Source organism: Trichoderma ghanense, assembly GCF_004382785.1.
Source record: "Trichoderma ghanense strain CCMA-1212 chromosome Unknown scaffold_12, whole genome shotgun sequence".
Taxonomy (NCBI): domain Eukaryota; kingdom Fungi; phylum Ascomycota; class Sordariomycetes; order Hypocreales; family Hypocreaceae; genus Trichoderma; species Trichoderma ghanense.
The window spans coordinates 155,098-169,555 of record NW_027395675.1 but is presented as its reverse complement, the minus strand read 5'-3'; the positions used below and the strand labels follow the sequence as shown (position 1 = coordinate 169,555).

At 54.0% G+C, this 14,458-nt stretch overlaps 3 protein-coding genes across 3 annotated transcripts; 2 read left to right on the top strand and 1 right to left on the bottom strand.

Moving 5' to 3' along the window:
• Positions 1–6,629: 6,629 nt before the first annotated feature.
• On the bottom strand, positions 6,630–7,478 carry CCMA1212_008418 (Kinetochore protein Sos7; the record flags this gene model as incomplete). The annotated part of the gene is made up of 1 exon (XM_073705552.1): positions 6,630–7,478. The coding sequence occupies one exon, from the start codon at positions 7,476–7,478 to the stop codon at positions 6,630–6,632; it is 849 nt and encodes a 282-aa protein (XP_073555805.1).
• A 347-nt stretch (positions 7,479–7,825) lies between these two features.
• On the top strand, positions 7,826–9,034 carry CCMA1212_008417 (uncharacterized protein; the record flags this gene model as incomplete). Its single annotated transcript, XM_073705551.1, has 2 exons — positions 7,826–7,944; positions 7,999–9,034. The coding sequence occupies 2 exons, from the start codon at positions 7,826–7,828 to the stop codon at positions 9,032–9,034; spliced, it is 1,155 nt and encodes a 384-aa protein (XP_073555800.1).
• Positions 9,035–10,765: 1,731 nt separating this feature from the next.
• CCMA1212_008416 (uncharacterized protein) lies at positions 10,766–13,358 on the top strand (the record flags this gene model as incomplete). The annotated part of the gene is made up of 2 exons (XM_073705550.1): positions 10,766–12,945; positions 13,013–13,358. 2 exons carry the CDS (start codon positions 10,766–10,768, stop codon positions 13,356–13,358), a joined length of 2,526 nt encoding a protein of 841 aa, XP_073555801.1.
• Between the last annotated feature and the right edge of the window lie 1,100 nt (positions 13,359–14,458).

Genomic DNA, 14,458 nt, shown 5'->3' with positions numbered 1-14,458 from the left:
GCGATGAGATGCGGTGGGAGGAGACGAGGGATCATCAGCCCATCTGGATGGAAAGTCTTTGTACATTTTTCATGTATGGAATTGCTGCAGTTATACGTGTACGCATAAGGTTGTAGAGTGCGTTTTGGGGGGGAGCAATTGAAGATTGGACAAGATAAATACAAAACTTCCCGTGGTGAATCATGATTCTGGAGTGTGATGCTTGTAAAGCTCGATGAGACGGACAGAAGAGGCGTGAGTGGCATTGGACTTACATGAGCACGGCACAGCTATCAATCACACACCCGCAGCATGGAGGGAATCAGCATGTTCGTACCCCGTAGTTGTCATGATCTATCAGCAAGGGAAAGCCGCAATTAACCCGCTCTGACTCCGTCTTGAGCGGATAGAAGCCGCCTCAACACGGAAAGACGCCCACCAACAGACAGCCTTACACATGTCACGAAAGCGAATGCGCACCAACATCAGAAGCGGACTCGGGATTCCCAAAGGATTGGATCTGTCAGCCCAGCCCAAGCTACCTTGCTCCGTACTTTCGCACCAACCCGACTCCTCGGGAGCAACTGCCAGATAACACGCGAACTCCTTTCGTACCTCGCACATGCGCATCGGAATACGCTCCTGGGAATGAATGCGCCGACAGACAAAAGATTTGAGCTGCGCCGTGCCCTCGTACGAAAGTACAAACGGACACGGAGTGCGCCGAACACGCCCAGCTTCCTTTCTCTCTTCGCTGCCCTGCCTTGGTGCGCGCTTGAAGCCACGGAGGTTGAAACGAGGCGAGGCGACGCGAGCCGCATTCTAACCCTCTAGTACTTGTTTTCTGCCTTTCGTCTTTCCATTCACTTCTTCTTGCGTCGCACAGAAGTCGGGGTGTGGTAGTTGTTGTTCTGCCTATGTGGTCGTCGCCCGGCTCCGGTGCTGTTGACCCTCGGCAGCAGAAGTTTGACCCCTTCAAATCTTGCATGTACTCATTCGTCTTTCTAGATGATTCATGATCAGGTAGCGGGACCCCGAGACCTTTTCGCTCTTTTGGCAATGTCCGTCCTTTGCCCGGCTCGGGTCTCGGACGAGCTGTATCTTCGTCCTCATGTAAATCCGAGAGGTACTAGAGTGCTGGGATTCGGTGTAAGCCGAGAGAGAGTGCCGCTACCGCCTCGTCGTACCTACTACTGCTTCTCCTAGCTGTGTTATCATCAACGGCATTCTACTTCGCATAATCACCGCCAAACAACACCGCAATTTGCCCTCTCTGCCCGCACAAAGAGGGCGCATTCAGCTCCCGTCCGTGTGCTTTTAGCGCTGGTCGTTTGGGGAACATTGCTCCTGTCCCGTCTCACCGACGATGTGCTCATCATCACCAGGGCAGAATAGAGAAGATAAACAAATCATCAATAATCCAGATAAATGTCCAACTTTCTCCCAGCATTTGTCATCACACAGTTGCCGCCCGTGGGCGCGCGGTACATCATATCATATCAAATCAAATCAGGTATCCGCTTTGAAGCTAAGCGTACAGTATGTGCTCCGGTTGCCTGGCTGTCATTGTCATGTTGAATGAAGCTGGCGCCTCCGCGACCTGCGTTAGTGAGCTGAGCTATTGTAGCATCACATAGCTTGGTCTGCTTGACGACAAGGGGACGGCGAGTGCCTTTGTCATGTGTTGCTAATCAAGAATCGTACCAAAAGTGATCGTGTGCCCTCTTCCTCCAAACTCATGCCACCTCTTGTCCCTAGAGCTCTCCAGCAGCAGATGAACCCATCTCGGCCTGCACTTCATCATGACATGTAGCAAGCAGTAGTGGCTCGACCTGATACTGTGGCGTCTTAGTCGGCGATTAACGCAAGCCCCTCTCCCACTGATTTGGAGACTCCATAAGCTCCAAAAAAGCTTACTGGACGGGACCCCTGCTTTTCGGCCATGGCTGGCACGTGGATTGCGTCGTTGACCCAGCGGAGTTTGGGGCCATGGCGTACAGTAGCTGGTCAAGCTGGGGATTCTTTTAACTCCGTGGCTTTTTGTCTAAGAGTTGGTGATTTGATTAGAATTCCGCAAGCTGATGATTTGGCCTAGAGGAGTATTTGCAGCTCGCGCTGCGGAAATATAGAGAAACTGACTCCGAAGCCTCTAGGAAATCTTGATATGAATCTAGCGAATCACCTCCCACAATCCATCTCCTTCATCAGGGCATGTGCTTGTACTCGTATTGTACGTGTACTCCGTACCTTCTTTACTCGGTGGATACGCGTATTCTGAGGCGGGCGATTGGTGAATCGAGCGACAGCTCCGCAAAAACGGGGGGGATGGGTCGATAGGCTATTGCGGCAGGAGCGTGTCGTTCAGTCATACCGTACTAACCTTACTTGGATTCATCTTCACCTTGTCCATCTCTCCTTGCATCGCATTTCTTCGTATTTTGGAGGTTCATCGAATTTGCATCAAACAACCACTTCAACAGGGGCTGCAAGGCACGCCCCTCCCTCGCTCTTCGATATTCCCTTAATTCCATTTTATCGTTTCTTCGCCTTCCCTCCATCAGGCCATATCGCCACGGCACCCAGCAGCCGGGCACCAATCCAAACCACCCGTGGCGTCTTACAAGCTCCCCAAGCGAGCGAGTGGCTTCCCGGCGGGTGGCCTAAAAAGCTGTCGATTCTTGCCCAGCTCCCAAGACGGAACACCATTTGCTGCTGTGGGCTGCTTTTTATGCCCGCTCGCTGTCCTCGCTCTCGCTCTTCTTTCGCTGGCGATGGCTGTCGCGGCTGCCGGTTGATAGGCTGTCGTCGGAATCCATTTGCCGCGGCTCGTGGGCCCGTTGACAAGCTACCGCAGACGGACGAAAGCGATACTTCAACTCACCGAAGAGATTGGAGGGTTGTCTGGCTGATGGATCCGTCGCGGGTCGGGTTCCCCTTCATCTGTGGCCGTCCCCCCTCGTCAGCTAGGCTGTTGCCATCTCTCATTTAGTCCAATATGGTTGTGATATCGGGCACACGAGAAGAACGAGACAAAGCGTTCATCGGCGACTCCCACCACGCGAGACGGACGGGCTTGTTCTACCGACCGGACGGTTGCCAGCTCTCTCAGCCTTGCCGGCGGGGTTAGCATGGCAGATGCCCGGTGATGGAGGTGCATAGAGTTGCGAGTTCTATTCCAGTGGAGATGATTTTCAAAGACGAAAGACTTGCCAACGCCGAACCTGCTCCAGTCTGAAGATGCGAAATTCAGACAGTTTTCACGTGAACTAATCATTCTACCTGATCCCTAATTATAGGCAGTCAAGGTGAGTGCGGCTTTCCGACCAGTTCCTCTCATCGTCTCGGCAATCTTCGTGATGCCGTTGAGGAGTTGCTGACAGCTCTCCCGGGTGGCATTAACTCGCTTTCATTCCGACGTGCTGCCCGCAGATCACCGTCTAGCACGTCTATTATTGGAGCTCTCCGCGCTTATCACACAAGTTGACAGCAAGCTCCCCACAAGCTCGAACAGCCCAACGCCTCCACAACTCGCACCTTGACTCAGGAAGCGCGGGCTGAAGATCACCAAAGGCGCCCCAAGAGGCGTTCCAGAGGGATGGCTCGATGAGGCGCTAACCGAACCTTGATGGCTGATGGGAGAGAAATACCAGAGTAAATACACTCGACGCTGTTTTATCTGCCCAATCGCCCTGCCGCCCTCACCCAAGGAGAACGCCTTCATTCCATCCTTTCCAAATCAGCTGGCTTTGTGGCGTCGCCTTAGGCCTGGCTGCTCACTCAGCGCCAAGGGAAAGGAAAAGCATTAACGTACAAAGACAAGGCAGACAGGCAACCCAATCTTCCCACCCTCACTCAGCCCTATTCCGTTTTGCTTCGGATGAGGCAAAAACATGTTGTCTTGAAATCTGAGGAATCAACAAAGCTCAAGCTCTTGCCGCTCGTTAGCATCTGGCCCATCGTAGCACTAGGCAAAACTCCTTTGCCATTGCCATCTGCCGTCCTTCTCTCTGCCAATCAGGATATTTGCTGGGAAATAATTTCATTTGATCGTTTATTTTCATTTTCCTTATCTCCTTTCCTTCCTTTCACTCCCCCTCCAACCATCTTCATGCCTTCTTCTTCCCCCCTCGACGCCCGCTTTCTCGAAGTTCAATATCGGCTGATGAGGCGCTTCTACCAGTGCAAATCCGGCGTTGCTTTCGAACATGTCTTGAACTGAATAGTATCAAGGAACATTGGCACGGGATCGTTGGCCCTGACATCACTGCTTTCTCGGCCAGGTACCGTCCCGTAATTCTGCTATTGGTCTGCATAACCTCGGAGCTTCTTCAGTGCCCTTGATACTGCTACACAACATGGTGACGAGACACTTGCATCCCGTCTGCAAGTCAGCACATAGTCAAAGCAACCCCTAGGCTCCGACCCATTGCCGTGTATCCGGCAGATCTTGGTTCCCCAAGCAAAACAAAACACAGACCAAAAACATGTCACGCAAAACAAAGCGAGGGGCGAGGGGGGAGGGGAGCCGCTTCCTTCTCAATCCTTCATCTTCCCCCTACATTAGGCACATGTAGCTAAGAAGATGGCCTCCCCTTCACTTGCACAAGCCCAAAAACGTGCCTCCAAATATTTGCGGCACGTGTGACCAAAAGCCCAAGCCCAAGCTTCCCCTCTGGCGCCCCAAATCTCCCACACTATCTCGCAAACCGTGGCTCTCATGCTAGAACCAGCCCAGCCACGCCAGCGCGATCCTGATCGTCGATAGGCTGCCCACCCCCCTTCTCCCGCCTTCGGCGAGGCGAGGCGAGAGCCTGGCGTGACTTGTGTTTTGTCAGGGCATCATACTTTGCGGGGTAAGTTTCCAAACCAAAAAAGCAAGCTCAAGCTCTAGTCATGGTGAGATGAGGGAAAAAGAAAAGGTAAAAAGAGAGCTTCGGCAGGTAAAGTTGGCGGTGCGTGGTAGTTGAGGGGCTTGTTTGCCTACTGATATAGTAGCCAGGAGAATCTGGGTTATTACGAGCCGATTTCTCAGCTGAGGGGCTCCCTTCTCGTGGCTTCGACAAGTTGGCTTAGTAGCTTTGCTTGCTTTGTTTTTGCTTGCTTGGTTTGATTTGGGGCGGGGGAGGAAGGCTTCTTGTGATGATTGGTAGAGTTTACGGTGATGTTGCCCGTTGGTTTGGATTGCTGATGATCTGATTATGATGAAGAGGGGTCGAAGGAATCTCGGGCCGTTTCGAGTGAATTGATGGTGTGTTCAGCTTGAGGTGAAGTACGCGGGAGGAGTTGTGTTGGTGAGTGCAGATTCACGGCAATTAGACGAGAAGAGTGCGATTCCATTGCCATACTCTTACGCGCTGTTCTCTTGCAACAGATCACAGAGATGTCAGAGTATAGCTAGAGAAGTCAGAGTTGCAGCTTGGGAGTTTGAAGCTTGATTAGTGCTCATCGTCCAGTCGACTCTCGTTTATGAACTCCTGAGCTCGTACAGGTCATGTTATGTAGGCTGTCCACGATAGATTTTGACGCCAGATAAGATCATGAGCATCAATAATGAGCATTGAATAGTACCTGATGGTTGCCTACATTCACGGCGAATCCTGAAACCTCACTTAGGTACCTTATATAGAACCATCTACAGTAGCAAAGTCGTCCGTCGAGCTCGCACGCAGAAGGGAGACCAATGTCGCGGACGATGACAATTCGTTTCCCCGGCTCATACTGAGATTCTTCAAGCCTCCTTTACTTCACCTTTGACTTTGCGTCAAGCCCAGCCCATAGGGACAAGTCTTACCCGAGTGAGAGTTGAATCTGGCCGAGATGTTCTCTCCATCAAGTCCAGACCGAGATTCTCTCGTGCGCCTTGAATAGCGGGTGAGAGGGCAAAGAAAAACTCACCCAAGTACCATGCCTCGTTTCACCATATGCGGTCCAAAACCGGAAATTAGCTCTCCATTTGATCTGTAGTATTGTACCCCGGATAGCAAACGGCCCCTGATGGCCAATACTTCGTTGCATGTCTGCATCTTTGAATAAGTCTTCTGCATGTCCACGCGAGAGGATAGGTGCCTACCACTTAGGCCGTAGTGTGCTGTAGTACCTAGGTAAGTGTATAAGGTATACTCTGGTTGACAGTCAGATTGTTATTGCCCAGCTATTTATGACAATCATCAGGCTTTTAGACCTCCACTGCACACATCTCTGTCAGAGGGGGCATACTTTGCAATGGCGAAGGGTCTTAGGTTTTGATGTATACGAGAGCGTAGTTCAATCGTAACCAGCATTACCACGTCTGTCTACTCATCATCTCCCCTGACGGTCACTGGGTAGTCGCACCTCATGGGCTTGTAGAGCGCCGTCCAAGAATCAAGAATCATTCAGTTCTGCGGGTACGGATCGAGTCTGTCCGTGGCTGATGATATCTCTTCGTAAACAAGTATATACCAACGAAACAGCGCGCAGATTCCATCCATTGAACAAGCCTACAATCAATACTTCCCGAGCCCTTGCAGCACATCCAAATCAACGGACATGTGCCGTCCAACGCCAGTTCCCATCTCCCAATACTCCATCCCATATCCCCTATGAAACGCCTGAAAAACACTTGATAACCATACATCATACCCTCATGACACCGCCACGTTTCACTGTCGTCACTGCTTGATATCGAGCACTTGCTTCAACATACTCTCGCTCGCCCTCCACCACCGAGCTCTCTGCTCAAGATCATCCGCAACTCCCCCAAGGGCAGCCTCCTTCCTCCTGCGAGCCTCCCGCGCCGCAGTGGTGCTGCTCTGCCGTTTCGCCTCCAACGGTAGCAGCTCGGCCCGCAGCCTCTCCGCCTCCTTTCTCTTCCTCGGCACCTTGGCCTGCAGGGCCTCGAGCTCGCGCGCCAGCTCTTGCTGCTCCGCTTTCCGCTTCGAGACGAGGCCGAGCGTCTTTGTCAGGGGCAGTCGGAGGTTTGGATCCGACTCTGAAGACTCCTGCTGGCTCTTGAGCTCCTTGATGCGCTTCTCCAGCTCCGCAATCTTTGCAGGCAGCTCTTCCAGACGCGCTGTCTCGAGCTGGATGTTTTCGTACCGCTTGCTCAGCTCCCGCCCCCTTCTCTCCAGGTCGGACACCAGGTCAGCCACCTCCAGTTTGAGATTCTTCAGCTGCGCCTTCGCCTCGGCATTTTCTCGCTCCAGGTCCAGATTTTCCTGCAGCGTGACAATGAGAGGCGGATCCCCCACGATGGCGCGGATGAACTTCTCCTTGGTCACCTGCTCGACGTAGGAGAATCGGAGTTTGGCAAAGAGTTCTTTGTAGTGGATGAGGTCTGCGTCCAGGCTGGTGGGAGAAGGGCTTTCGAGCGACGTGTTGGACGCGTCAGAGATGCGCTGCGGCGCATCGTTTGGTGCCGAATTTGAGATTGATTCACTGAGTTTGATGATGGACAGTTCATTGCTCGCCTGCAGCCGCCGCAGAGTCTCGAGGACCTGGGCTGGATCTTTGGCGCTCATGATGTAGTCTGGCTGCGCTTTCTCATCAACCCGGCCCGATAAGATGGTTGGACGACGCCGATGAGCTTGAACAGCTTCTCCTGAAACTGAATCGTGCTTGTGAGAAGTCGAATCAGGGTGTTTACATTGAACCCCGATGCAGTTAGTCCAGCAGTTGGTTCATGCGGGCTTATCTTATCGGCAGAAGGCCTCATGCGCGCTGAGTCATCGTTCAAGGCTTCCCGAATCTCGGCCATTCACCAAAGCCTGCTAGAACACGTTCCTCTCTCAACCACAACACCTTCGTGCTTGTTTTCGCAAGTTCGCCGAAATCTTTACCCGACATCTCTTTCACCTTGCTTTTTGCTATGCCCAACGACGAGCTCCTCACAGACGACTATGTGGCCGATCTGCTGGCCCAAGAGGCCAACGACTGCTCGATCAAATATTCGGCAATGGGCTTGGAGGCTTTCAACATGAAGAACAAGTAATGGAGCCCGCCGTTCGCTTGCAAGGGATATCATTCTGACGGAGTCAAAAGGCCGTCCAACGTACCAAAGCCGAATACGAGGTTCCTCAGAAACATTATCAAGGACACGGATTCACACAACAAGGCGCTGCTGGCCAAGGAAGCAGCGGAATCGAAGGCGAGGCTCAGGGACTTGGAGCGCGCCGACGAGGCCAAGCGACGCAAGGCAAATCCAACAGATGGAGATGTGAGGAGGCGGCAGCTGGGCAACATTCAGTCAATCATCGGTGGATCGAGACACAAACGGGACAACGACACGAGACCAGCGGACGACAGTGACAAGTCGAGGAATAGGGGCGACGGCGACCGCTCTTCGCGCAGAACATCGCACCGAGAAAAGAAGCCAGACAGCGATCGTCGCAAGGAAAGAAGAGACTATGGTCGTTTATCTCGCAGCCCCGAGAGCGACAAACGAAGGAGTCGTCACGAAGACCGACGGCGGAGCTCACGAGGAAGACGTCGCGATGATTCCACCGAGGACAAACACAGACATGGTCGCCATCGCCGCAGAAGTCGGTCCAGGTCACCCCGCCATCGACGCCGCTCTCTATCGCCTCGGACCAAGAAGAGCAAGCACCGGAGTCGCTCTCCCTTGACTACGGGGAAGCGCTCCGCGAGAGATTCGCACGTCACAAACGACGGCGACGATTCAGATCCTCTAGAAGAAATTATTGGGCCTGCGCCACCTCCCAAGTACCGCGGCCGGGGGACAGTTGCTGGAGCCGCCAGCCTCGATCGGCGGTTCTCCGAGTCGTACGATCCAAGCACGGAGGTGCTGCCGGACGACGAAGGAGGAGACTGGGACGATGCAGTGGAGGCCTATAGGGACCGCCAGAAGCTGCGTCGGACGCAAGACGAGCGGATGAAAGCAGCAGGCTTCGGGGACCACCAGATTCAGAGGATCAACAATAGCCAACGAGAGAAGACGGAGGAAGACGTGGTTTGGTCCAAGGCTGGGGAGGAGAGGGCGTGGGACCGGGGGAAGAGGGACGATGAAGATGGTGATGGCGACATCATTTTGCGCGGCATCCTGTCGGAAGATTCATGAAGCAGGCTAACATGCTTGACCCGGAAGGTGATGTTGGGAGTCTCCGAATAGCTGATGCCTGTTGCTGGATGGCTGATAAGAGTCCGTGTATGTATATTCTTAGTGTCTGGTCGCGACGAAGCCGACACGAATCATGAGGCATGATGCAGCATTTAGTACAGTCAAGACGATCTGACTGTCGAGTTCATTCCGCCTTTCCTTGGTCAAATTGATCAATCATCGCTGCGCAAATCTGACGAAACGAAATGTCAAAGACAGAGGCCTCCTTTAGGTCCCTTCGGAGTCGTCCACTTGCAAGGGGTCCCAAACAGACGACATGAAGGAAGTGCGCCGGGATTGGACGGGCGCTCTCGTATTCGCATGAGCCTTCTTCTCCCGCCCCTACCATGAGCACGTGTACCCTCATGATGCGTAGTAGACATTTGCGCTTGACTCTTCATACAACAACTCGCGCGAGACAGAGAGCATGTTCATCTGTATGTCTCTCGCTTACACATACAAAGCGGGAGTTACTATCGACGTTGATCACAAGCCATTTTCTGCCGCCAAAAGAGTGAGGGAAAAGAAGGACACAAAAGTCATGCCATCTCCACATGATGTCGTCACGGGCTGTTGCGTCATGCAGCGTCTTGGACATGGGCTATTTTTGCACCTTCAGTGGATCGGAGTGGTCCCTATCAGAACCTAATCCTGGCTCACCCTTTGAGCTGCTTTCGGTGATTGATTCACGATGCTGGTGTTGGACGATGTTGATGGGAGATTGATGGCGGACGAGTCGGACGCTGCATACTTACCTAGTATAGAGATGAATAAGCACAACATGATGATCTTTGTGTTCCTGATCCCGTGGGATCTGCATCTCGACATGTCCGCCAGCATCAAGGGAGTCCCGTGTTAAAGCTGGTCGAGCTCCACCAGATCAAGTGCCACCTTAGCTCCCAGCCCGTCGTCCCACAGCCAAACAGCCGCCAGCACTAATCCGTCTTATCGATCATCCAACCCTCTGTTTGCTGGATGAGTGATGAATCAACAAAGTGCCGTAGCACAAGCAGTGGTCCGATCTGGATGGCATCTGGAAAATCTCGTGTTTCTAGGTTCGACTGGGTCAGATTTGATGTAAGATGGACGTACTGATACCGAGCACCTCCATGTACACGACTAGCCGACAGGCGTTCCGGCTGCTTTCGACCACCTGAGCCCGAATTTACAGGCGTGACTTGGCGACAGCTTGGCGGCCTCAGCCCCCGCCAGCCGAGCCCTCCACTGCCGGCCGCTCCCTAGAATACAGGGCGGACAGCGTCCCAGTGCACCCACCTGTAGGCGGTCCACCAGTGCCGCCCACCTGCACGACTTTACCCGCCCCGCCTCGGCCCTGTTTATTCCTCAGTCCATACAAACCTGCGTTCATCATTAGACATCGACTTCTCCCACCCGCGCGCTCCTCCTGCTTGCATCCGTCCTACGTTTGTGTTATCGCCCGTCCCTTTGAACGTGATTCCTTGTCCTTCTGCCGCGTTCGTGTTCTCCTCTTTCTCCTCATCCGCTACGGACCTTGCTCTGTTTTCCTCTCGTCCCATGACGTGTCTCAGCTGGCCGACGTCAGCCTCTCGTCCCTGAGGCGGCATTCCTTTGCGGGCGAACAACAAAACACCATCCAGAGAAAGCCACGACAGACACAAACAAGCAGAAACCACTGCCTCTGCGGCCGGCCGACCAGCCGCGCTCCTCACGATGCGCACTCCACGGATCGTGATTCTCGTTCTTTGCATATCCACGTCCCTCTTCCTCCTTTTCCGCGCGGCGACAGCTTCCAGGACGCCCGCAGCCTCCCGATACCCCACCAGAGTCCGACCGACCACGTCCGTATGGGGCCTCATCTTCTACAACACGCCCTTCTCCTTGTTCCCTCCCAACGCCGCCATCAGCTTGACCGATGACAACAGCACGTCCTTTGCGGCCCGGCCTGCTGCCTTTGGGCCCCGGCTGCTGCCCAGCGGCCTGAGCGGGCAGCTGTGGGTTGGCAGCGGCTTCACCGAGGACAGCCTGGACGGCAACGGCGAGCTGGGCTGCAGCGACCTGCCCGGCTGGGACGCTTCTGGTGCGAAGCATGTGTTGAAGCCGTCCTTTCACGGAGCTGCGCAGCACGGGGACGTCTCCAAGTCGAGCCGTCGCCCAGGGCGTGCTGCAGAGCTCCTCGGCTTGGACATGCCCAAGAAGGATGCCGGATCGAGCCTCGAAGAAGTCCCTGCGGACGATGGCACCGACAATCACCTCCACAAAGGACCCCGCGGCGCCCTCACTCGGCGAGATTCTTCGACGTCTTCCCACGCCGATATTCAGTCGATCCAGGAGGGAGCCGAGATCAAGGGCAAGATTGTACTGCTGATGCGCGGAGGATGCGGGTTTCTGGACAAGGTCATGTGGGCGCAGCGAAGGGGTGCCATTGGCGTCATTGTTGGCGACAACATCAAGGGAGGTCCGCTCATCCAGATGTTTGCTCACGGCGACGAGGTCGACGACGTGACGATCCCATCCGTCTTCACGGCCCGGACGACTGCGCAGCTGCTCTCTTCTCTGACGCAGCCCGGGAGTTTCATCGAGGACACGCTGGACGACAACGGTAACCCCGTCCTCAAAGTCCAACAGGGCTCCAAGGCCAGGAAAAGCAAGAGCCCGGTTCCCAAGAAGAAGACTCCGTCGAGGAAGCCCAAGAGCCCCAGCAAGGAAAAACGAGGCATAAGCGCGAAGAGACCAGACAAGGACCAGCCAAGCGGTTGGTTCTCGCGCCTCTTCAGCTGGGGCACGTCGTCTCGCGGCGTCCACAGCGAAAGCAGACCGCCCAGTAGTGGGCAGCTGGACTGGGTCATGGTGGAAGACTGGACTAATGACGAGCAGGACAGCACCATCAAGCCCAGCACCATCAAGCCCAGCACGGCCAAAACAAAGAAACAGCCAAAGCGACCCAAAGCGGAAGGCGACGACTTTGTGATTGGGGTTCAGGACTGGCGTGACCCGGATCTCCTGGGCAAAAGCAAGGTTACGTCCGGAGACAAGGACGCGTCAACCAAATCGAAGTCCAAGGGCGACAATCCCGACAAGGGTTCCGGCGCCGATGAGCCAAAGGGGGGGAGCATTACGCCGAGCAGCGGCGAATATAAGCTGCGCAAAGCATCTGATGATGAGGACGAAACCGATGCAGCCTCCGAGCTGAAAAGGTCTCCATCAACCAAGAGCCATGGTCTCATCTCGAGAATTTTCGGCGACGACGAAGAGGGCGATTCAGATGACGTCGACCCAGTAGATGACGACTATGAGGATGACATGCCAGAGAAGGACGAAGACCCTGCGCGACACGAAGGCCTCTGGGTCACCATCACGCCAACCAGCAGCGCTAGCCCATTCTTCGACACTCTCCTTGTGCTCGTTATCAGCCCTCTGGTGACGCTCTCGATCGTGTACGCCCTTTTGGTTTTGCGCGCGAGGATTCGAAGGAGGAGATGGCGGGCCCCCAAGTCTGTAGTCGAGCGTCTCCCGGTCAGAACATACCACACAGTTGCCCGCTCGCCCAGCATGTCTCCCAGGGTGCCTTCTCCGGGCAGCCCGACGCCGACGACGCCGTTGTTGCAGCACACCAACAGTTCCAACCCACCGAGATCGAGACCTCGCTCGAGGACGACCACTGGGGTCTTGGAAAGTGCCAACTTCCTTACCCCGACTCCCAGCGACCTATCACTGGCGCCACAGAACTCTCGCCCTAGCCGCCCGGGGCACGAACGAGGAGCCGTCTCGGCAGAGTGGAGAAAGTACATGGGAAGGCAGGTGGAATGCGTTGTCTGCTTGGAGGAGTATATCGATGGCGTGAGTAGGGTAATGAGGCTTCCCTGTGGCCACGAATTTCACGCCGACTGCATGTGAGTACCCTTTACCTTTTTATTTTTTGATCAATTTCCAGAAGATCATGCTGACAAAGGTGGTAAGCACTCCGTGGTTGACCACCCGTCGACGAACATGCCCCATTTGCAAAGGAGATGTAGTCCGCTCTTTGGCTCGTGGCTCGTGGGCTGGTCCTCGATACGAGCCATACCGTGATGACGGCGGCGACGACGACGACGACGACGACGACGACGATCAGGTAGCCGAGGGCTCGGGATATCGATCTTCCAGCGGCGACGAGGACGTTGAGCAGGGCATCGCGGAGGCGGAGCCCACGGAGGCGCGTCGATCCAACTGGCAGGACAACCTGTTTGGCATGTTTCCCAGCGGCATTGGAGGCAGACGCAGGGCGCCATCTCCATCCCCGCCGTCGGATGATCGCCGGGGGTGATCTGTTGTCTTTAATCGTTGAGAGCCAGGCCTTGACGAAGTCCATCTCCCGTCGACTCACTGCACGCCAGTCTGAGAAGCTGGTAGAAGGCTCAAAGGGGCCCATCTCTCCTCAACTTTATCTAAGCGGTGTACCTCGTCGTCAGGGAAAGCAACAATGATACGCTATGGCGTGTGGGTACAGGAGGAACAGGAGTTTTCCATTTGTGTTTTCATCTGTTACTTTGGGATCAAGCAAGCATCGGTGGAATTGTGGCCTTTGATGGCTTTTCTTGTTGTTATCGGGACGGCAATATGTTTACGGGTTTTCTCTCTTTTGTGTCCTTGCTGCGATGGCAAGGCGGATCTTGGCTGCCTGCTCCGTGAGGGAAAAGAGTCGAGATACAGGGGCGGCCTATCGATGAGCGCCCGTGGGGATTGAATGGAAAGCTCAGATTATACCCCTTGTGTTATGGCAGAAGAAATCTGTAGTTGAACTTGCGGATACCTATCGTGGAAATGGACGGCAAAACCGTGCGTGGGCTGGCTTACATCTTGTGGTGCCTTGAAGCTGTGGCCTTCAAATGGGTCCATGATGATACTTACTGAACTGGATACCACTAGGTTCAGAATTATCGCTCTCGATGAATCTGAGCACGATGAAAACAGTTGCGAAACGCGCCGCACATATATTATACCCAAGTAGTCATTGGAATGCTGATTATCGGGAAGAGCTATACGCGATTTGATATCGTCAGGGTGGGCGATTAACAGCCTCTGTCTCTTATGAACAGTGAGGGCCGTCTATATATAGAGAGGTCTGATAGCGCCCAGCCTGGTCCCAGGTATTGTTAGACAGATCACGCCAAGCCTAGGTATCTAACGTATGCTACGCCTTGAAGCCAAGGCGTGCGGAGGGAGATTTCGAACTTGTACCATCGCCCATTGGATTGCCAGCAACGTCGCCCGCCTCGGAGCAGCTAATAATACTCGGCAAGTACCTTTGCTCAAGGTTTTAAACAACCTTCTAGTATTGCCGTTTTTTTTTTTTTTTTTTTTTTTTTTTTTTTTTTTTTTTTTTTTTTTTTTTTTTTTTTTTTTTTTTTTTTTTTTTTTTTTTTT